Genomic DNA, 22,166 nt, shown 5'->3' on the forward strand with positions numbered 1-22,166 from the left:
GATTTGAGTGGTTTTGAGGTGACAGCTTCATCCCTCTTGGCTTTTGGAGTGGAAACACATGGAGAAGAGAAAAAAATTCAGGCCAAACCAAAGGACAAGCAGGCAGGTGTGTTCCCAACATGGATCACAGGGAATGTGAGTGACCAGGGCTGTGCCCAAAGTGCCTCCTCCAGTGGGGGATGGAGCTGCAGCAGCGCACGAAGCTCTTCCCGCACTCGGGGCACTCGCAGGGCTTCCCTTACCGGTGCCTCCGTTGGTGTCGGGTCAAGTGAGAGCTGCTGGAGAAGCTCTTCCCACACTGGGGACACTCGTAGGGCCTCTCCCCGGTGTGGATGCGCCGGTGGGTGACGAGGTGGGAGTTGAGCTTGAATCCCTTCCCGCAGTCATGACAGCGGAAGGGCCTCTCCTCTGTGTGAATCCGATAGTGCATGAGGAGACTGGAGCTGGTCTGAAACCTCTTCCTGCATTTATCACACTCGTAGGGCCTCTCCCCAGTGTGGATGCGCCGGTGGGTGACGAGGGTGGAGTTCTGCTGGAATCCCTTCCCACAGTCTGGGCAGCGGAATGGCCTCTCATCCGTGTGAATCCGATAGTGCTGGAGGAGATGGGAGCTGGTCTGAAACCTCTTCCTGCATTTATCACACTCGTAGGGCCTCTCCCCTGTGTGGATGCGCTGGTGCTTGACGAGGTCAGAGCTGCGCTTGAATCGCTTCCCACAGTCGGGGCATTGGAAGGGCCTCTCCTCTGTGTGACTCTGATAGTGCAGGAGAAGATCAGAGCTGGTCTGAAACCCCTTCCCACACTTGGAGCACTCATAGGGCCTCTCCCCTGTGTGGCTCCTCTGGTGGCTGATCAGGCTGGAGCTATCTCTGAAGCTCTTCCCACACTCCCCACACTCGTAGGGCCGTTCCCCAGTGTGGATCCTCTGGTGCCTGATCAGGTGGCAGTTCCACCTGAAGCTCTTCCCACACTCCACACACGTGTGGGGCTTCTCCCCATCATGGAGCTGCTCATGGAGCACCAGCTCCGAGCTCTGCCTCCATCTCCGGCCGCCTTCCCGGCCCAGGCTGCCTCTTTCCCCCTCACATCCCCGCCATCTGCGTTTGCAGCCCCTCCTCGTGCGGCATCTCCGGGCCTTTTCCTCCCCGTTGGCTTCCTGCGCCGTGGAGCCGCTCAAAACGGCCTCTGCCACCAGGTTCTGCCGCGGGCATTTGTCCTCCCTGCTCTCCATGCTCAGCTCTTGCTCTGGGCGAGGAAGGACAAGGAAAGCATGGGATTTGCCTCCGTGCCACAGGCAAGGGCAACGAGATTCCCCCAGGCCGTCTCTGGGGACGCACTGCCCCCTCTTGGCTCTCCCCATTTCGGGATGCCGGGGCTCTTTGGGCTCCCGGGCTCCCTTCTCCCCTCATTCTCTGCTCTGGGCTGCAGCGGCTCCAAGGAGTCCCCCCTGCCCCTCTCCAGGCTCTTGAGGCTCCCGCCAATGGCGGCGCTCCCCCCTCTCTGGCCTCCCCACTTTGGCCTCCTGGGGCACACAGGGCTCTGCTCCTCCAGGCTGCCTCTGCCCGCAGCCGCCACCCGCCACCCCCCGATGTCCCCCCGAGGGGCCTTTTCCGCTCAGCCTTGGACTTCTTCATTCTCCAAACATCCCCCCAAAAACCCAACCCAGGGACCCCCCGGGATATCCGGGCCGGGCTCCCCCTCCCCGCTCACCGGAGCCATGGGGGGGGGGGGGGGGGCGATGATCCCACAGGTGGGGGCTGCAAATTCAGGCAGGGATCGAGACCGCGTGGCTCCCGCAGCTCAGCCTTGATCCGCCTTTGTCCCTCCTCTTCCTCTTCCTCCCGCTCCTCCTCTGTCCTATCTCCACCTCCCTCTCCTTCTCCCCCCTAACCCCGCCTCCTTCACTGCTCTTTCTCCTCCCGCTCCTCCTCTTCCATCCCCCCTCCTCCTCCTCCCCTGTCTTATCCCCACCCCCATCTCCTCTTCCATCCCGCCCCTTCCATCCCTCCATCATTTCCTCCTCCCCGCTTACCCCGCCTCCTCCTCCCCCTCCATCCCTGCCCTTCCCTCCCTCCTCCTCCTCCCCCAGCAGCAGCCACACCCTCGGTGCCCCGTTCCCGCAGCCCTCGCAGCCCGCGGCAGGAGCAGCGATGGAGCCGGGACAGGTCGGCATGGGCAGCGCGGGGCTCTCGGCTGCTCCCAGCCGCTGCGGGCGGGGGGAACCCGGCCCGGGCCAAAGGAGAGGCAAACTGGGCAAACTGGGGGCACATCACAAAGCTAAGGATGCAGCAGAAAATGGAGCTGGAAGAGTTATGTTAATATTCACTCCAAACGAGGAAGAACTGCAAATTCCAAAGTTTAGGGAAGCCGAGAAAAAAGAATTAAACAAGATAGGAAATGAACAAGATAAATCAGGGAAATAGAAACTTCTACATGGAAGACAATTACTTAATAAAATGTGCTTACTAGGAAAAGATTAGAAGACGTGCATCAGAAACCCCACTGGCGTACTCAAGCTTTGTGTGATCATTTTTAAGGAATTTTGGGTGCACTGGGATTTTTGGTGTAGCAAAGCAAGTAACTGAAAGATGCTTAATTTGCCAAAGGATAAATAAAAAGGTGATGAGAAAAACAACATTAGGAGGTCATGAGTTAGCTCGTCGACCATTACAAAATATCCAAGCAGAAGTTTAGATTTGTTAGGTTCTGGATTTATTTGGAAAAAAACCCATTTAATCTAGAAGAAAGAGAAGATGCCATATGTTAGACAGGAGATTTTAGGAGAATAAAAATCTTTGAAGTATCAGAAACACCCGAGGAAAAAAACAAGAAAATAAAAAGGGGAAATGAAAGGGAGGGGAAGAAGAGAAAAAGTCAGAAAGAGAGTGGGATCCTCTGCAGCTCTTGCCCCCTCCGTTGGCGGCCGAGGCGCCTGTCCCGGGTCCCGGCTCGCTGCCCGCCTCAGCTCCGCCTGCCCCGGTTTCCATCCCAGGTGCGGGCTCACTGCCCAGGGCAGCTCCACCTGCCCCGGCGCTGGCGGTGAATTTGTGTGCCCTGGCCCCACTGCCCGGCCCGCGGCCGCTCTGCCGGCCATGCTGGGCAAGATGGGGTTGCTCTGTCCTGCCGCGTGGGCCGAGGTCACCGCGCCGACCGCACCGAGGGCGGGTCCCAGCCATCCCATCCCCGGCTGCCCTGCCCGTGCCAGCTGCGTTGGGCAGCGCCGCTGCTGCTGCCGGGGTCTCCCACCTGCCTTTTCTCTGCCGGGAGCTGCCGGATCAGCCGCCAGAAGCCATGTGGGGGCTGCCCACGCTCCGGCTCGGCCTCCACGGGAAGATCCCCCTCTGGCGATTCCGGCAGCACACCCTGCCCACACTCCGACCGAGCCTCGGCGGGATATCCTCCCCTGACCCCTCCTGCTCTGAGTTACGTCCCCTTGGTAACCACAGCTCCGGCTGTTCAGGGAAAATCCCTCTCTCTACAGGAAGCACCTTATCGAAACACTAGGAGCTCAGTTAAAAGGCAGCCCTCTCCAAATTCTTTCCCAAAACACGGGAGAAAGGCTACAGAAGGTAAAAAAGTGAAAGAGTTAGGTGAAGGGATTGCTCTATTGCCGTTCAGAGAGGTTCCCATGGCAGGGATGCGCTGCCCCGCCCCGCGGGAGCCACCGGCGCCCCTGCCGGCCGTGCCCGGAACTGCACCCAAGGGGAAAGCGCCGCAGCCGAAAGGCCGGGACCGGCTCCGGGCTCTGTTTGTTGTCACTGCCGGAGCTGTTGATACACACTACTATTATTATATTATACACACTAGTAAAGAACCGTTATTCCTAATCCCATATCTTTGCCTGAGAGCCCCTTGATTTCACTATCCTAAAAATTAAGAGGGAGGGGCTTTGCATTCTCCATTCCAAGAGAGGCTTTTTCTGCCTTCCCAAGCAGACACCTGTCTTGTAAAGCAAGACAAGCACCCACAGGCACTGAGGGGGGCTGCAGGAGGGGCAGAAGAAGGCCCTGCAGCACTTGGGCACAAAGGCCCAGCAGGTGAGTGCAAGAAGGGAGCAGCAAAAGGCCAAGCTGAAGGCAAAGGCCAGGGCAGAGCTCCTACAGCCCCTGAGGGATCAGCCCCAGGGCCCAAGGGGGCCCCGGCACCCAGGGCACGGCTCGGCCACAAGCACCCGGCAGAGGCATTGCCCTCCTCGGCAGGGCACAGCCCACCCAAACAGCCCCTGGCAAGGAATCAGGGCTCCAGCTGCAGGGCACAAGGACACTGCAAGCAGAGACAGCAGCACCCTCAGGACCAGCAAGTCCAGCCCGTGATGGACATGGATTGGCAGGGCTGTCACAGCTCCCATCACACCAGGGACCCTCCACACTGGAGCCCTTGAGAACATTCAGGTGGGTCTGCTTTGAGAGGAGGCATTTTCTGATGGACACAGGGGCCTCTCAATCTGCTCTGAATCTTAGACCTAAAGGGGAAAATAGTAAAGGAATATTTTAATTTTTAAGGGAATGAGTGGGAAAGATGAGCAGGTATGATTTGTTCAACCACTATTAGAAGCTGTGGGGGATAGGTTTGAAATAAATGAATTTCTTTTTCTTCCTCCTGTGATTGTAATTAACTAGGAAGGAGTTTGAGAGCTGGATTTTAATACTGTAAAAAGGGATACAGAGGCTAGTTCTGTTGTACCTCTGTGTCAAAAGTCTGACAAGGCCTATGCTGAAGTGAACCCAGAAGTGTGGGCAGCCCCAGGGAAATACAGAAAATTAGATATGGAGCCTCTACAAATTAAAGCAACCAGGACAGGCAATACCCTGTTCCAAGAGAGGGAAGGAAGGGCTCACAGCCTGGTATTGAGTCCCTGTTAAAGGCAGGGCTTTTGGAGCCAAGGATGTCTCCCTACAACACTCCTATCTTGCCAGTCAACAAACTGGATGGATGGACACAAGGAGGAAACACAGAATTTTCAAGTGTTAAAATTAAGATTAACTGAGGCGAGTGGCCTGGGCCTTCCAGACAGGGAAAAAGAATTTGAATTATAGGTGGACGTTAAACAGGGTCTTGCCAAAGGAATTCTTGTGCTAAAATGTTTAACCCAGTGCCCAGAGAGCAGCCTCATTGTCTGCAGAATTGTGCAGCCACAGCTTCCGTGGGAGCAGAGGCCTGAAAACTGATGACAACAGGAGGATCTCCTAGAGTTCAAGTCTGGCATCAAGTTAAAGCTTTGACAACCAAAAGAGCCTCTAAATGGATGAGCAGGGCTCGGTGATTACAGTATGAAACTTGTTCAATGGCACGGGAGGATTCAGAACTGAGGACAGGGCAAGGGTTTAACCCAGCCTCCTGTTTGAACAGCCTGGAGAGGGGCTGGCAAGGAACCCAGGACTGCACTCAAGGGACAGAGCTCCCGAGCCAGGCTGGGAGAGATTGATGGGACATTCCCTGGCCTGAGGGAGACAATGTGTTTGTGGATGGCTCTGCAAGGGCAGCAGAAGAGAAAAGAGCTACAAGACAGGCTGTTATTAAGGAAGGGGAATCAGACAAAGCGCAGGTCACCGGCCCATGCTCAGCTCAACCCGCGGAGCTGTGGGTGCTTGTAAGAGCCTGGCACTGAAATGCCCTGAGCAGGAAGGCTTCAAAATCTTCTGCTGACACCATGGCACCTAACAGGGGGGCAAAAGCAATTCTGACTGCTTCAGCAATCACTGGATCACTTATTAACCTATTGCTAAAACAAATAATTCAAAGATAATGGATTGTGGAAGCAATAGATTCAGATGGGGAACTCATTTTACAGGAAAGACCCTTCAGGGGGTTATGGCAGCTTTAGGAATACAATGGGACCTCCATAACCCCTGGCAAGCCCAGAGCTCGGGTTGGGTAGAAAGAATGAATGGGGAAATAAAGAAACACCTTTGGAAGCCGGAGATGGAAACCAAGATGCCATGGGTACAGCTTTTGCCATTGGCCTTGGCAAGAAAAAGAGCCAGACCGAAGGCAGATATTCAATTATCTCCCTTGGAATTCATGTCTGGAATTCCTTACCTGGGCAATTCTCCACCTAGTGCAGGGTGGAAATAAGGGATGTAAATGTAAGGCAGGCTGTAGCCAGGATCCTGTCTCCTGTGGAATCTCTCCCCCAGGAAGCTGGGCTGGCACAGAGCCTGCCCTGGGACTTTGCTGTTGCCAACACCCAGCCAGGCCATCGGCTCCTGCCTAAGGAGTGCAAAGCAGCACCACTGGTGGCCAAGGGGCCCACGCCAAGTGTCCCTGAGGCCAGAAACAGCCGCCAGCACAGCTGAGCACGGGGGGACCCCTCAGCCTGGCCTCAGGGGCTCTGAAGCCCCGGAGATTTGCACTTCCCGCCTGCAGCAGGACCATGGGAGCCGCCCCTGAGCCTGCCCTGAAGGCAACGCAGCAGCAGCCAGGGCTCCACAGCGGGCCAAGCCCCTGGGCCTGCCCACAGATCCTCTGCTCAAACCCTCGGGAATCCTGGCCACCCTCCCCTGGCACCTCCAGCCACTGCGGCCAAGCCTCGCTGCCGCTGCTGCAGCTCCAGCGCTGGCTGGGCCTGCACTGCCACAGCTGCTGGGGAGCACCGCGGCACAATTCCACCCTGGGGCTCACTCACACCCACACTCTGGGCTGCCTGCGACTGCACTGCTGCAAAATGTACCCATCCTGCTTCTTTTAAATCTTATTTCTCTGCTCAGAAAGGTTTCTCTACTCAAAGGTTTGCCTTTGGGAAAGAAATTTTAAAGGTTTTATTTAAGGGGTTCCCAGTCTGTTCGGATGTTAAACTCATCTCCACCACTCAATGGAGACGAGTTTAACATCAGAACAGACTGGGAATAGCCCAAAAGACACCCACAGAGATAAGGACCAGCAACAAAACATCAACGCCCCGCAGCAAACAGCAACCAACAGCTACCCCAGACACTGCCCCCGCACAGCTGGAGACACCTGGTCTGGAAAAGGCTGAGAAGGAAATCCAGGAGTGTGGACCGAATTCACAGCAGAGAGGAAGAAATCCGAGTCTAATAGGAAACCAAACACTAAAAACTTACACGACTTGGAAGCAATGAACATTAAAGCAGTGGATTTAGATTGGTTCAGACTAGGTAAAGTTTAGGAAAAATCGGGTAAAACTGACATGTCATGGAATGATTTTTCCTGCACAGCCGGGCTATGTGTGGATGAAAGTATTTCTGTTGCACATCCTGGCCAGAACCAAGCAATGCCTTGACTCTCTCACACGAAAGAGATTCTTGGAGAGTTTTTGTTTTCCCTACAGTTTCAGTGATAAGATTACAACATGAGAAACATTTTTTATAATAATCCTACTTTATATTGTCAGGTAGGTTTGGGACAGAAGGGTGAGAATCAATTTTTGGTCAGGGTTTTTCCATGTTCGCCTTTATGTTGCATTTTCCAAAATTGAAGAGCTTTAACCGTGATACTTTTAACTCTTAAATAGTTAATACTTTTTTTTAAAAAAGCAGATTCCGGGGGGCCACATGTGACTCACCAGATGGCAGCCCTGGAAGAGAAGCTTTGGTTCTAGTCAGCCAGGAGAGGAGCTTTAGGAATGCAAATGAACCCTGCTGGGCAAAGCCTGGCCAATGTACCTGGGTCTCTTGCCTGGGGCAGGAATTGGGCTGGTTCCCCCTGCCCCTCACCCCGAGCTCTGCCTGCTTGCACTGATGGAATTTGCACAGCTCAAGGCAGAGCCCGGGGTGAGGATATCTGACCCTGCAACAGAAACGGGTGAGGCTGCACAGGGAAACAGCAAATGGAGAATGTTGGGAAAACTTCACTATAAATAAATGGGGGGGAATCATCCCTCTGCCCACTCCAACGTGTGCTGTCACTGTCTATGTTATATAGGGTGGATTAGAGCACTGAGATGTTCTTGCTACCACAAGTTCCGGGAAATCAGTTGAGAATCCAAGTATTTGATGATTTAATTAGAGACAAATGGTCAATTGATGCAGCCCTGGCTGGAGAGAGCGGCCAAAGATGGGGAGAAGATGAACGGCCAGCAGAACAAATCCTACAACACCATGGACCAGCCCCTGGGAACCCAAACCAATTCATATCAGGAGCCACAGAACCCATTTCTCATTTCAATGGCACCATTAGATTACAAGCTGTCCTTGGAATAACCAACCAGACAGCTCCAGCTCCTGACCTTCCTGCTGAGCAATCCACTGAAATGAGGAACACAACATTTCACCATGGGATGGGATCAGATCATCTGTTAGCAGAGAAAAGAGGAGTTTGTGGAAAATCAAATGACTCAAACTGGTCTTGGCAAATAGATGACAAAGCCAAAGTGGTGAAACAGATAACAAAGGAAACAAAAAAGCAGCTCATGTACCAGTCCAAACGTGGAAAGGATGGGAATGGGACATGGTTTTGTGGTTCCCTGGCAGACCATGGGTTAAACGAATGCTGCTTCTGCTCTGATGTGCTGCAGCACCTCTCACCTTTTTACCATGCTCCACACCTTGAGAGTGCAGCTCATTCAGCAGCTGAGCGAGGGGCCAGGGACTTGTAGATAAGGAAGTAACGGGCGAAACCACCAGCTTCAATAAATGTTATTAATTAACATGGACTGCTGCTCACAGAAAGTCCCGCTAAATTCCTGAACGTCGAGAACAAAAAAGACTTAACAGAGCCGTGAATATCGGCTGTTCTACAAAAGTGGGGGTGCACATTAACGAGGACGTGCAGTTGGCAGATCGGGAGGTCTGAACCTTCCAAGTACCTCAGCCAGTGGGCAAAGGGAGAGGGAGATGAGCCGGGAAAATGAGGATAAAAAGGAGGCTGCGAACTACAACAATGGCAGCGAGCGCACGGCAAATGCGCCACGGCCTCTCCCTCTGCTCAGCAATAAAGTCACTTGTACAGGACTCCTCTGTCTCCTCGGGGCACAGAAACCTCCGGCCACGTGAATTTCCCCGCACAGCCCCGGGCACGGGGCAGCCGCCCCTGTGCCAGCCACAGGAACCGGGCCGAGCCAGCGCTGCTCCGGCAGCGGCTCCTGCCGAGGCAGCGGCCGCAAGGAGACCGCGGGCAGCCGCTCCCGCAGCGCCCTCACGGCAGCGGCACCACGGGCCGGACACGGCACAAGGAACCCGCCTGAGCCCCCTGCCGCCCCCGAGGCCCGCAGCGAGCCCCGAGCCCCCGCACAACCCAGCGCGGCTCCCACCTGCGCTGCGGCCGCCTCCCAGCTCCGCCGCCGCCTCACCGGTGGCTCCCGGTCACTCCCAGTATGGTCCAAATCACTCCCGGTAGGATCCCAGTTGCCCCCGACACGGTCCCAGCGGCTCCCAGTCATGCCCTGTATGGTTCCTTTCACTCTCAGTCCCTCTCAGGAAGAGCCCAGTGTGGCCCCAGTCACTTCCAGGATGAGCCCGGTCACACCTTACCCGATGCCATTTGCCCCCGCTGTGGTCCCAGTTGCTGCCAGTATAAGTCCAGTCACCTCCAGTTTGATCCCAGTTACTCCCAGACACTCCCAGTACTATGCCAGTCACTCCAAGTGTCACCCCATCAGTCCCAGTATGATCCCAGTATGACCCCAGCATGGGGCAGCTGCTCCCAGTATGATCCCAGTTGCTCCCTGCATTATTCCAGTTTCTCTTCTTCACCCCTACTACAGATCTGATCACTCCCAGTATGATTCCAGTCAGTCCCAGGATGATCCAAACCATTCCCAGTCCCTCCCAGTCCAATCTCAATTGTCCCCTGCATGTTCCCAGTAGCCCTCAGTGTGGTCCCAGTATATCCCAGTATGATCTCTGCTGCCTCAGTTCTGCTCCCAGTGGGTTCTTTTCCCAGTCTGTCCCAGTCCATTCCAGTCTGTCCCAGTCTCTCTCCAGCAGCTGCTGCCCACCCCCCCGTCCCAACCCCATTCCCGGGCACTGGGACCCCTGCACCCCCTTATCCTGCACCAACACCCCCCTGCACCCCCTTTCCCGGGTATCCTCCTCTCCCAGCCGCTGGATCCCCCATTTCCGTGAGCCCAGGGAGCCCCGGGCCCCCATTCCCGGCCAGCCCGGGGCACCTCAGCCCCAGCCTCCCTTTGCTGGGAAACCCGGCCTGGGCACGGGGCTCTGCGGCCGCTCTGGGATTTATGATCCCCCAAAGGAAAGGGAGAGAACAGCAGAGAGAGAGCGAGAGAGAAGGAGATTGGGAATCAGGGATCGGGTCCCAGCGCCCAGCCCTGCTCCGCCGGGGGTGGGACCCGCACCCGCAGCAAAAATTGGCTCCGCTGCTCCCGCTGCTTGCCCGGCTTTGGGCCGAGCCCAGCGGGGTCCGGGCAGAGTTTGAGCGCAGGGCCGGGAGTTCAGCAGAGCCCGGCCCGGGGGTCCCGCAGGGCGCGGCCCTGGAGGGTCCCAGACGGATCGCCGAGGGATCCAGAGGGGTGCCAGGAGGGGATCCAGGTGAATTCCCTGGAATTCGCCCTTTCCCCCTCCCCCCGCGCTCCCTCGGGCACTTTCGCTTTCGCGTCTCTGCAGCCGCGATCGGGGACGGCTGCGATGGCCCCAGCGCTGGGGCTGGGGGTGCTCCGGCGGCTCCTGGGGCTCCTGGGGGACCCGGGGGCCGCGACCAAAGGTGAGTGGGACCCCCCGAAACCGGGACCCCCCCTGAACCGCAATTCCCGGGCACCGGGACCCCCTTGATCTTCCATTCCCGGGCAGGGGAACCCTCCTGAACCCCCATTTTGGGTCATGCCACCCCCCCTCACTCCACTTCCCCAGCACCGGGACCCCCCTGTACCCCCTCATCTGGCACCGAGATCCCCTGAACCCCCATTTCTGTTCACCGGGACCCCCCTGAACCGCAATTCCTGGGCCCCGGGAACTCCCTAAACTTCCATTCCCGGGTACCGGGACTCCCCTGAACCCCCATTTTCGGTCCTGTGACCCCCTCAGCACCCTTTTTCAGCACCGGGACCCCCTGAACCCCCATTCCTGAGCACGCGGACCCCCTTGAGCGCCCATTTCTGGGCACAGGGACCCCCCTGTACCCCCTTGCCCAGCATTGGCACCGCCCTGTACCCCCTCATGTGGCCCCAGGACCCCCCTGAATCCCCATTTCTGGTCACCGACGCCCCCGGAACCACAATTCCCGGCCACCGGGACCCCCTTGAATCCCGAATTCCTGGAAGGAAACTCCCCCCGAACCCGCATTCCCTGGCACGGGAACCCCCTGAACCCCAATTTTTGGGCACTGGGACCCCCCTGCCCCCCCTAATCCGGGCCTAGGATCCCCCCGCACCCCCGTCAGTGCTCTGGGACCCCCTGCACGCCCATTCCCGGCCACCTCGTCCTTCCCAGACCCCAGACCCGCCCTTTTCCTCGGCTTTTGGACCCCCAGATCTCCCAAATTTCGGCGTCCCCCCAGTTCTTCATTCCCGGCGCTTCCTGGAAGGGGTTCCAGGGGATCCCGGAGGGTCCCCTGGGGTTCCAGGGGGTCAAGAGACCCCCCTTGAACGTTCATTTCGGGACACTGGGACCCCCCCTGTACCCCCTTCCTCAGCCCCGATAACCCCTGCACCCCCTTATCTGCAGCCTGGAACCCCCTGAGCCCCCATTCCCGGGCAGGGAAACCGCCCTGAACCCCAAGTTCTGGGCACCGGGATCCACTACATCCCCTTATCCGGCACTGGGACCCCCTGAACCTCAATTTTCAGGCACCAGGACCCCTTGAACCCCGGAACTCGGGAATGGAACCCCCCGGAACCCCATTCCTGGGCACCGGAACCCCAGTGCATCCTGTTATCTGGCCCTGGGACCCCCTGCACCCCTTTTCCCAGCACCAGATCCCAGCCAGGCCATTATCTGGCACCGGCACCCCTGAACCCCCATTCCTGGGCACCGGGACCCCACTGCATCCCCTTATACAGCACCAGGACCCCCTGAACCCCCATTCCACTGCACCAGGACCGCCGTGCACCCCCATATCTGAGACTGGAACCCTCCCAAACCCTCCGTTCTCAGGCACAGGGACCCCCCCTGCACCCCCTTATCCAGCACGGGGACCCTCCTGCACCCCCTCATGCAGCACCAATGCCCCCCCGCACCCCCTTTGCCGGCCCTCCCCCTCTCAGACACCCCAGCCCCCGCTTTTCCTTGACCCCAGCACCCCCTGGACCCCCACTCCTGCCTTCCACAGCCCCCACCCGCCACCTTCCTCAACACCGGGGCCTGTGCACCCCCTTTCCTGGGCACAGGGACCCCCTGGACACCCCATTGTTATAAAATTGACTCAAAACGAGTAATTTCCAATCAAAGAATTTATTAATTATTGAAGCAGTTATACTACGTAAGCAAAGGCTCAGCGCTGGGCGACAGGGGAGTCTCCACTCCACTACTGCCGCCCCAACTAGTTTCTGATTCAGTCCTTTTATCCTCTCCATCCTTCAGGAGTCCATGTTATCTCGGAGTTCTCTGCGCCTGCGCTGGTTGTTGCTAGGGGGTCATCCTTCTGTCTCCTGGTGGTCGGTGATAAAGGCTGCGGAGTCTTCCTCAGCCGCGTCTTCTTCACCCTATGTCCTTATCTGGTGACTTCTCTGTGGAAAATTACCAAAATCTTATGATTAATGCAATATGTGCCCTATCAAGCTTAAGCAAGCAAATGTCCTGCCTTGCAAACTGTGCCCTATCAAGCTTAAGCAAGCAAATATCCTGCCTTGCAGACTGTTTATCTGCCCCTGCCCCTTCCCCAGCTTTTCCCTGGTCGTTATCTCTGTGAGTTATCTGCTTGTACCATTTGTCAGCGGGAAAGGTTTCCCTGCTGGGTGTTAATCTGCCCCTGCCCTTTCCCCAGCCTTTCCCTGGTCGTTATTTCTGTGAGTTATCTGTTTGTACCATTTGCTGGGTGGGACTATGTGTGGGCTCCTGCAACCCCTTCCCTGGTATCCTTGTGGCTCATATCTCATGAAGTAGTACAGAAATAGTCAGCAGACAACTCTTGTAACACACTGGTCTCTTTTTCGTGATGAACAAAATGTAGTCCCTCATCTCAATCTCCCCTTTGTTTTGATACTCAATTTTGTTCGTCAAAACGCTCTAATTCCCTTTTGCTGAGCTCCAGAGATTCTTCTGGATCATCCATCTTCAAGGTTTCGTATTTTGCTCATGTGAGCATAAGGTGAGCAGCTTCTAATCTGCCTTTTACAATGCTAATCAATTTATTAAAAATACAAGGGCCAAACATGAGTCCCAATAGTAAGAGAAGTAGTGGACCCGCTATCGTTGATAATAAAGTTGTAAGCCAAGGAGAATAGTTAAACCAAGATTCATACCAGCTTTGGTGTTTTTCCCTTTCTCTTTGTCTTCTTTCTAGCCCCTCCCTTAGTTTTGCCATTGAGTCCCGTATAATTCCGCTCTTGTTTACATATGTGCAGCATTCTTCTCTTAAAGCAGCACATAGTCCTCCTTGTTGCAGGAATAATAGATTTAACCCCCTTCGATTTTGTAAGGCTACCTCTGCTAGGGAATCTAATGATTCTGTGAGGTCTTTGATGGAGGTTTCGATCCTCCTGAGGTCTTCATCTACAGAGGCTCTTAGTTCTTGGAATCCTCGGTGTTGCTGTATGAGTGAGGCTATTCCTGTTCCTGTCCCGGCTGCAGCTATTCCTAGTAACATTGCTACAGTGAAGGTTGTGAATATTTCCCGTTTCACTATGTGGGGTCCTATATTTTGATATTGTTCATAAACATACTCTACGGGGTGGTAAAGGACTCTGGGTACTATCAATACTTGAATACAAAAGTCACTGGATTCATTAAATCGGTCTATATTTATACATGGGGTGACTCCGAGAGTGTTACAGACCCATTTAGTATTTGCTGCTGGCAGTATCCAGCTGGCAGGTTTCTTAGGGTCACTCAAATTCCCCATAACCTGACATAGATGTCGTTTTTCCACTGGTACTCGTCCTATACATCTTCCTCTCCCCGTTACCCTTGCCAAGGTTATCCCTCTCGATTCTTCTCCTTCTTTTTTCCATAGGCACCTAGCTGGGTTGGTCCCATTTACTCGTCTGCTTTTTGCTGTTACCCCTATGGCTTCATAGAACGGGGGGTTTACGGTGTAACACAGCCAACATTCCTCAGTTACATTTGGATGGGTCTCATTCAGGACTAGGAAAGTGGCCTGTAATATTTTCCACAAGTCCCCTTCTCCCGGGTTTTCAGGTCCTCGGGTCGAATCAGTAAAGTTTTGCTTATACATTTCTGGAAGACTAGTGGTTGGGGCTGTTTCTGATTCATTCCCATTATTTTCTCCTAGCGTTAGTTCTCCAGCTATCGCCTGGTTTGGTCCAATTGGTTCGGGGTCGTGTGGCACGGTTGTCTTTTGGATTATAAAGTGCCCCCCTCTGTCTGTCCCTGGTTCCCATAATCGGGCTCCCCACATTTTCCCTAATAACCAGACTTGGTCATGTGGTTTTGTCACATTAATGTAAATCATATTGCATGTTCCATCTAACCCTCCTTCTTTCTGGGTATATGTGGAAGTGGGCTGTGTACACCCGTATGGACCCCATCCAGTTCTAATAAACCCGTCCTTGTTCCCCCCAAAGGAGCTTACTGATACACAGTCCCAATAAGCACAGTAAAAGTGTCCTGGATAGTTACAATACCCTTTTCCCGGGTTTGAGCTTGGACAAAAATAATATCCAAACTGATTTAAACATGGATTTACAGGTATTAAATCACACAAAGTACATAAAAAGCTGGGTGCGCCAGACGTGATTTTGGTCTGGATAACATACTGGTCTTCCCATCTAATCAGTGACCATTTGAAGGGTTGATGTGAATACCCTTCTGCCCCTGAACTTGTTATGATGCACCAGAAAAGAATTAAGGCTTGTAATTTGGGGCTGTCATTGTCGGAGCTCAGGTTGAATTTTACCTTTGGTTTCCCCAGTGGTGGGTTACCAATCCTGGGGCAGGACGACCAACATTTCCTGGACATCCCATATGGGGGTCGGGGCTTCCGACGGACTCCACTGGTTATTACCTCTCTGCCTCGCCCGACGACTCGGTTGCTGCGAGCCTCGGGGTTTGCCATCTTCTCGGCAGCAGGGGTATTCTTCAGGAGCCGGATAAACCTCCCGTTTCCACTTTTTAGCACTGGTGGCCCAGTTATCAGCTTTTATTAATGAGAGGTCACGCCGCAAATTGGGGGCTTTCTTCCGACACACCACTTCCAGGATGTCCAGGAGAAAGGGGATTGGTTCGTTAGGGTGGTAGCAGAACCGATCAGGATTTACCCCTTTGGAAAAGGTTTCCCACCACTCGTCAGATCCAAGCTTTACCTCCCCCATAGCAACTCTGCTACTAAGAATGATAGAAGTTAGTCTCCTCTCTTTCTCATAGCACGGCGTACAAATTCCCCTAGGTGTTCTACCACTCCGACAATGAGACCACCAAGGTTCGTGACACAATTTACAGGAAAAGCATACAAGGGGGTGACAGTCACAATCTAACCAGTTACACTTTAACCTAATATCTTTGTTTTGTGCTTTTTCCCCCTCCCATGTGTGCCCTTTATGTTCTAATCTCGGGGACTTAAAGTAGGGCTTTCTCAACTCGTCCTCTAAGAGTTTGCAATATCCAAGAGCCTCCTGATTCCCTATTAGGTGGGTTTGGAGATAATGGTTATCTCCAACCCAGATTATTATCCAAATCATTTATCAGTTCGTTTCAGCTTTAATTTGGTTTCTCCCGGGAGACTGCAAACCTCCCAGCTGTGAGGGGGTTTTACCGGTCCTTTTATGCGACTAGCATGAGTCCATCCTTTTTCAGCGGTTCGTATGGCTGCTTCTGTGGTGAGGAGTACTTGGAACGGTCCTTCCCACCTTGGAGTCAAGGGGTTTTCTTTCCAGCTTTTCACGAGCACCCAATCTCCTGGCTGTACCTGGTGTAAGATAAAATCTAAAGGAGGCCGTTGTGCTAACATACCTTTTTCCCATAATGCCTTTCTGTACTTTGTCAATTTCACCAAATATTTTTGCGTACATGTGTCATTAATGACAGGATGTTCGTTAGGATTTTCTAGGTTATACGGCATCCCATACATCATTTCAAAGGGCGATACCCCTAAATCAGCTCTAGGTCTTGTTCTTATATTTAGCAACGCTAGAGGAATACATTTAACCCAGGTCAAATTGGTTTCTGCTACCAGTTTGGTCAATTGCTTTTTTATTTCCCCATTCATTCGTTCAACTCGTCCAGAGCTCTGGGGATGCCAGGGGGCATGTTGTTCCCACCGTATGCCCAGAGCTGTTGCTAAGTTTTGGGTAACTTGGGAAATAAAATGTGGCCCTCTATCTGAGTCAATGACTTCTGGGACCCCGTATCTCGGGATTATCTCTTCCATCAATATTTTCGTAACTACTTTGGCTGTTTCTCTTACGGTTGGGAAGGCTTCCACAAAATGTGTTAGGTGGTCCACCAAGACCAATAAATATTTGGTTCTCCCTACTTTGGGGAGCTCGGTGAAATCTATCTGAATGTGGGAGAAAGGCCTTTTCGCTAGCGGTCGGCCTCCCTCCGGTAATTTTCTCAAATTTTTTCTATTTACTTGTAAGCAAATTAGGCATCCTCTGGTTACTTGTTTGGCAATGTCCCAGATTCCCACACTCACATACTTTGCAGCAAAATAATCTACCAGTCCCTGTGATCCCCAATGTGTTTTTTGATGTATCTTAGTCAGTAATCTATGTGCCAATGCTCTAGGTATTATTTCTCTGCCATCTGCTAATTTCCATGCTCCTTGTGCATCCCTTTTAGCTCCTAGTTTTTGTATTTTATTCTCTTCCTCTTTATTAAACTTGATGTCGGGGTCAGGTTCTGGTGTTTGGGAGTGTTCTATGTTTTCCTGCAAAGTGAGGAGTCTCAGGGCAGCCCGTTTAGCCTCCTGGTCAGCTGCATTATTTCCCCTACTTCTCAAATCCAGTCCTTTCTGGTGACCTTTCAGGTGAACTATAGCTATTTTTCGGGGTTTTCGTAGGGCACTGAGCACGTCTAATATTAATTTACGGTGAACTAAATCTTTCCCTTGTGAATTTATTAGTCCTCTTTCTTCCCATATTTTGCCAAATGTATGGACTACCCCATAGCTATATTTCGAGTCTGTAAAAATAGTCCCATCTTTTCCTGTTAACCATTCCAGGGCTCGTAGTACAGCATATAGTTCACATGCTTGGGCGGACCAGGATCCACTAAGGGGTCCCGATTCTATCACTTCCAGGTTGGGTCCCCTTATGATAGCATATCCTGATTTTCTCCTTCCCTCAACTACTCTGGAGGATCCATCCACAAACAGTCTTTCTCCTTTTTCCAATTCTTCTTCTTCCAAATCTGGTCTGATTTTTGTCTGTTCTTCTATAGTCACTATACAATCATGTGTTAGTGCTTCTTCTGGTCCTCCATATAAGAAGGAAGCTGGATTTTGGATATTAGTAGTTTCTAGAGTTAAATTTGGAGCCTCAATTAGTATTCCTTCATATTTTAGAAGCCTTGCGTCTGAGATCCATTTTTCAGCCTTTTGCTGTAAGACTCCCTGTATGTTATGGGGGGACAGCACTTTCAGGCTGCTATTAAATGTAATTTTCCGGGCTTCTTCTACCAAAAGAGCACATCCTACAATTGCTTGTAAGCACGTAGGCCATCCTCTGCTTACTGGGTCCAAGATCTTTGATAGATAAGCCACCGGTTTCCTTTTCTCTGCCCATTCTTGAGTAAGGACCCCATATGCGACCCCCTTGTCTACGTTTATGAACAAAAAGAAGGGTCTATTAGTATTAGGTAAACTTAATACCGGGGCATGGATTAGGCTCTCTTTAAGCTCTTGCAGCCTTTCGGTGTCCTCCTGATCCCATTTTAGGAGTCCCTCTTGAGTAAGTTTCTGATACAAGAAAGTCGCCTTACTACTGTAGTTTTCAATCCATTGTCGACAATAACCAGTTAGTCCAAGTATTTGCCTGATTTGTCTCTTATTTCTTGGAATTGGTAATGCTAAAATCGCCTGTATTCGTTCGGGGTCTATTCTCTTCTCTCCTTTCTTTAGATAATGGCCTAGGTATTTTACTTCTTCTTCGACAAATTGTAGTTTTGCCTTGGAGACTTTCAATCCCTTTAAGCCTAAAAAGTTCAATAACTTAATACTTTCTTTCCGTACATTCTCTTCCTGCTGCCCCGCCAGGAGTAGATCATCTACGTATTGGATTAATGTAACCCCTGGCCCCACTTGGTAATCCTGTAAAATTTGCTCTAAAGCCTGCCCGAAGAGATTAGGGGACTCAGTGAATCCTTGAGGGAGTACCGTCCATCTTAATTGTTGTCTCCTTCCCCGTATCGGGTCTTCCCATTCAAATGCAAAATAATCCCGGCTTTCTTTAGCCAAAGGGCATGCCCAAAAGGCATCTTTGAGATCTATAACACTGTACCATAAATTCTCAGGCCCCAGTTTAGTCAAGAGGGTATAAGGATTTGCCACCACCGGGAACCGGGCTACAATTCGCTTGTTTATTTCCCTTAAATCATGCACCAATCGATAGGTGCCGTTTGGCTTTTTAACTGGTAGGATGGGAGTATTGAACGGAGACATACAGGGTTCTAACAATCCATTATTCAACAACCTTTCTATTTCTGGTTTTAATCCTCGTCTCCCTTCTGGGGATAATGGGTATTGCTTAATTCGGACGGGGACATCCGGATTTTTGATAGTTACCGAAAATGGAGTGATTTTTAGCTGTCCCACGCTCTCAGGCGTGTACCAGACTTCGGGGTTAATTTGCTTTTCATCTTCTACCCTTAAAGGGCATAATTTAATTTTTAATTCCTTATTATCTACACCTATACTAATCCCTAATTCTATAATCATGTCTCGCCCGAGCAGATTATAATCTGACTCGGGTACCAATAATAGATTTCCCATCCCTATTTTGGATCCTGATTCTATAGTCACATTTTTTATGATTTGTACTTCAAAAGGTTCCCCTTTTGCCCCTATGACAGTGGCAGTTTCTTTAGAGATGGTACATCCTTTTGGTAGGTTCTGTACCGTGGATCTTTCTGCCCCCGTATCTACCAAGAATTCCATTTCTTGGTTGTGGGGACCCACTTTAAGTTTTATCAAGGGCTCTTTATGATTTTTCCGGGTCCCCACCAAATAGAGCCCCTGACCCCCCTAGTCCATTTGGAACTGCTTCTCGTCTCTGATTCGGACTCTACATTCTCGCTTAAAATGCCTTTTTTTTCCACAATAAAAACACACCTTCACCCCTTCTGACTCCCCTATACTTTTCTCTTTTTGTTCACTCGAACCTCCCTTTCGCCCTTCTCTTTGGTACCTCCCCCCACCTGTTGCTGCGACCATCAACCTTACTTGTCTGCGGTCTCTTTCGTCGTCCCTACGGACATATACTTTCTGTGCCTCCCTAAGCAGTTCATCCAGCCCCCTGTCCTGCCAGTCCTCTAACTTCTGGATTTTCTTCTTTATGTCATCCCACGATTTTAAAACGAAATGGACTTTCAGCATTGACTGTGAAGTTTGGCTATCGGGGTCCATTCCGGAGTACAATCGTAAGTTCCACCGTAATCTCTTGAGCCATTCCGTAGGCGACTCGTCCTTCTTTTGCCTATCGTTGAATGCCCGATCTATATTTTGCCCCCTCGGGACTGAGTCCCTAATCCCCTGAATAATTATGGTCCTTAAATCCTGCATATGTGTTCTATGTGCCGCATTTTGATGGTCCCAATGGGGGTTCTGTAGGGGCCATTTAGCGTCCGCAGCTGGGCCTTGGACATGCTGCGTGTCCCAAATACGCATTCCTTCCCTTCTTATCATATTCCGTTCTTCAGTAGAGAACAGAATGCCCAAAATGGACTGCATTTCTTCCCAGGTATAGATGTTTGGTCCTAAGAACTGGTCGACCCTCTCGGCTACCCCAAAAGGGTCCTCTAATAAATGTCCCATGTCCTTCTTAAAGTCTCGTACATCTGCCGAACTCAAGGGGACAGTAATAAATCCTATACCCGCCTGTGGTCCACCCATGGGCATCTCCCGTAGAGGGAATAGCCCCGTCTCAACCCTACTGCGGCTCCTTGTAATCGGGCCTTGGTAACCGGTTTGGTTAACCTCCCCTTGGTTACCCTCTTCATCATTGTTCGGTGCAGGTGGTTGTGGAGGTGGTGGGGCATTGGGTGCTGGCGGTGGGACATATGGGGGCGGTGCTATAATTAAGTCGCCCAAATCATTGTCCCTCTTCCCCTTTTTGTCCGGATCCCCTTTCCCTTCTCTTAATTGGAAAACATACACTTCGGGTCTTGCTACCCATATTTTGGCATAATCACTCTCCTCTTGAGAGAAGGGCTCTTTAGAATTTACCCATAGGTTCAAGTCCTGTCAAACCCAGTCTTCAGATGATCCAAACACAGGCCAAAAAACTTTTTTGGAAATCTCTTTCCCACCCCATACTTCCATGCAATAATGTATCATTCTGGCCCTATCCTTAGTCTCGGTCCCCGGGTAATGCTTCCAATTACTAAGCATGAATCCTAGGGGGCTGTCCCTTGGAATGGGGGGGAGTTTGACTTGGGTTGGGGTCTTGCTTTTCCCCTGCCCCATTCGTCCGGAGTGCCTTCTTTCCCTCTCAAATTCCTTTCACTTCCCCTTTTTCGTGGCCCGAGCCCTTCGCGGGTCTGCGGGAGCCGCACTACTCAAGGGTCCGCACTCACTTGGAGAGTCCGGCTGCCGGCCCTCCTCTCATTCACACTTGTCCACCGCCACACTCCGGGATCCCAACCCCGCCCGAACGGATTCCCTTTTATACTTACGCGTCCTGCGTCTTCGTCCGGACTCCGTGCACAGATTATTAAGGGGGTCACCGGTATAATTTGTCCCGTTTGCTTACTAGTATATATTTTAGGGTCGTCGGTGAGAGTGGTGGAGGTTCTCCCAGAGGGGCCACCCGGAAAGCACTGGATGAGGCGCCCCCCACTCTGGGTAGATCTTACCCGATCCAAACTCTCATCCGAGTCACGGCACCAAATTGTTATAAAATTGACTCAAAACGAGTAATTTCCAATCAAAGAATTTATTAATTATTGAAGCAGTTATATTACCTAAGCAAAGGCTCAGCGCTGGGCGACAGGGGAGTCTCCGCTCCACCAACTGCCGCACCAACTAGTTTCTGATTCAGTCCTTTTATCCTCTCTATCCTTCAGGAGTCCATGTTATCTCGGAGTTCTCTGCGCCTGCGCTGGTTGTTGCTAGGGGGTCATCCTTCTGTCTCCTGGTGGTCGGTGATAAAGGCTGCGGAGTCTTCCTCAGCTGCGTCTTCTTCACCCTGTGTCTTTATTTGGTGACTTCTCCGTAGAAAATTACCAAAATCTTATGATTAACGCAATATGTGCCCTATCAAGCTTAAGCAAGCAAATGTCCTGCCTTGCAAACTGTGCCCTATCAAGCTTAAGCAAGCAAATATCCTGCCTTGCAGACTGTTTATCTGCCCCTGCCCCTTCCCCAGCTGAGCATGGGCCGGTGACCTGCGCTTTGTCTGATTCCCCTTCCTTAATAACAGCCTGTCTTGTAGCTCTTTTCCCTTCTGCTGCCCTTGCAGAGCCATCCACAAACACATTGTCTCCCTCAGGCCAGGGAATGTCCCATCAATCTCTCCCAGCCTGGCTCGGGAGCTCTGTCCCTTGAGTGCAGTCCTGGGTTCCTTGCCAGCCCCTCTCCAGGCTGTTCAAACAGGAGGCTGGGTTAAACCCTTGCCCTGTCCTCAGTTCTGAATCCTCCTGTGCCATTGAACAAGTTTCATACTGTAATCACCGAGCCCTGCTCATCCATTGAGAGGCTCTTTTGGTTGTCAAAGCTTTAACTTGATGCCAGACTTGAACTCTAGGAGATCCTTCTGTTGTCATCAGTTTTCAGGCCTCTGCTCCCACGGAAGCTGTGGCTGCACAATTCTGCAGACAATGAGGCTGCTCTCTGGCCACTGGGTTAAACATTTTAGCACAAGAATTCCTTTGGCAAGACCCTGTTTAACGTCCACCTATAATTCAAATTCTTTTTCCCTGTCTGGAAGGCCCAGGACACTCGCCTCAGTTAATCTTAATTTTAACACTTGAAAATTCTGTGTT

At 52.1% G+C, this 22,166-nt stretch overlaps 2 protein-coding genes and 1 long non-coding RNA gene across 3 annotated transcripts in view; 1 reads left to right on the top strand and 2 right to left on the bottom strand.

Moving 5' to 3' along the window:
• LOC139603901 (zinc finger protein 154-like) overlaps positions 1-22,166 on the top strand; it is a 488,962-nt gene that overhangs the window by 462,445 nt on the left and 4,351 nt on the right. The window lies entirely within an intron of this gene.
• On the bottom strand, positions 10-1,233 carry LOC139603894 (zinc finger protein 436-like). Its single transcript, XM_071454897.1, has one exon. The coding sequence runs from the start codon at positions 1,229-1,231 to the stop codon at positions 239-241; it is 993 nt and encodes a 330-aa protein (XP_071310998.1). The 5' UTR covers positions 1,232-1,233; the 3' UTR covers positions 10-238.
• Positions 13,792-21,136, bottom strand: LOC139603922 (uncharacterized). The gene is made up of 2 exons (XR_011683851.1): positions 20,859-21,136; positions 13,792-15,933 (listed from the first exon to the last, which is right to left on the bottom strand). It is a non-coding gene; the product is annotated as an uncharacterized lncRNA (long non-coding RNA).

This window comes from Agelaius tricolor, unplaced genomic scaffold, assembly GCF_023055355.1.
Source record: "Agelaius tricolor isolate 1412-34295 unplaced genomic scaffold, bAgeTri1.0.p SCAF_42, whole genome shotgun sequence".
In the NCBI taxonomy this organism is placed as follows: Eukaryota; Metazoa; Chordata; class Aves; order Passeriformes; family Icteridae; genus Agelaius; species Agelaius tricolor.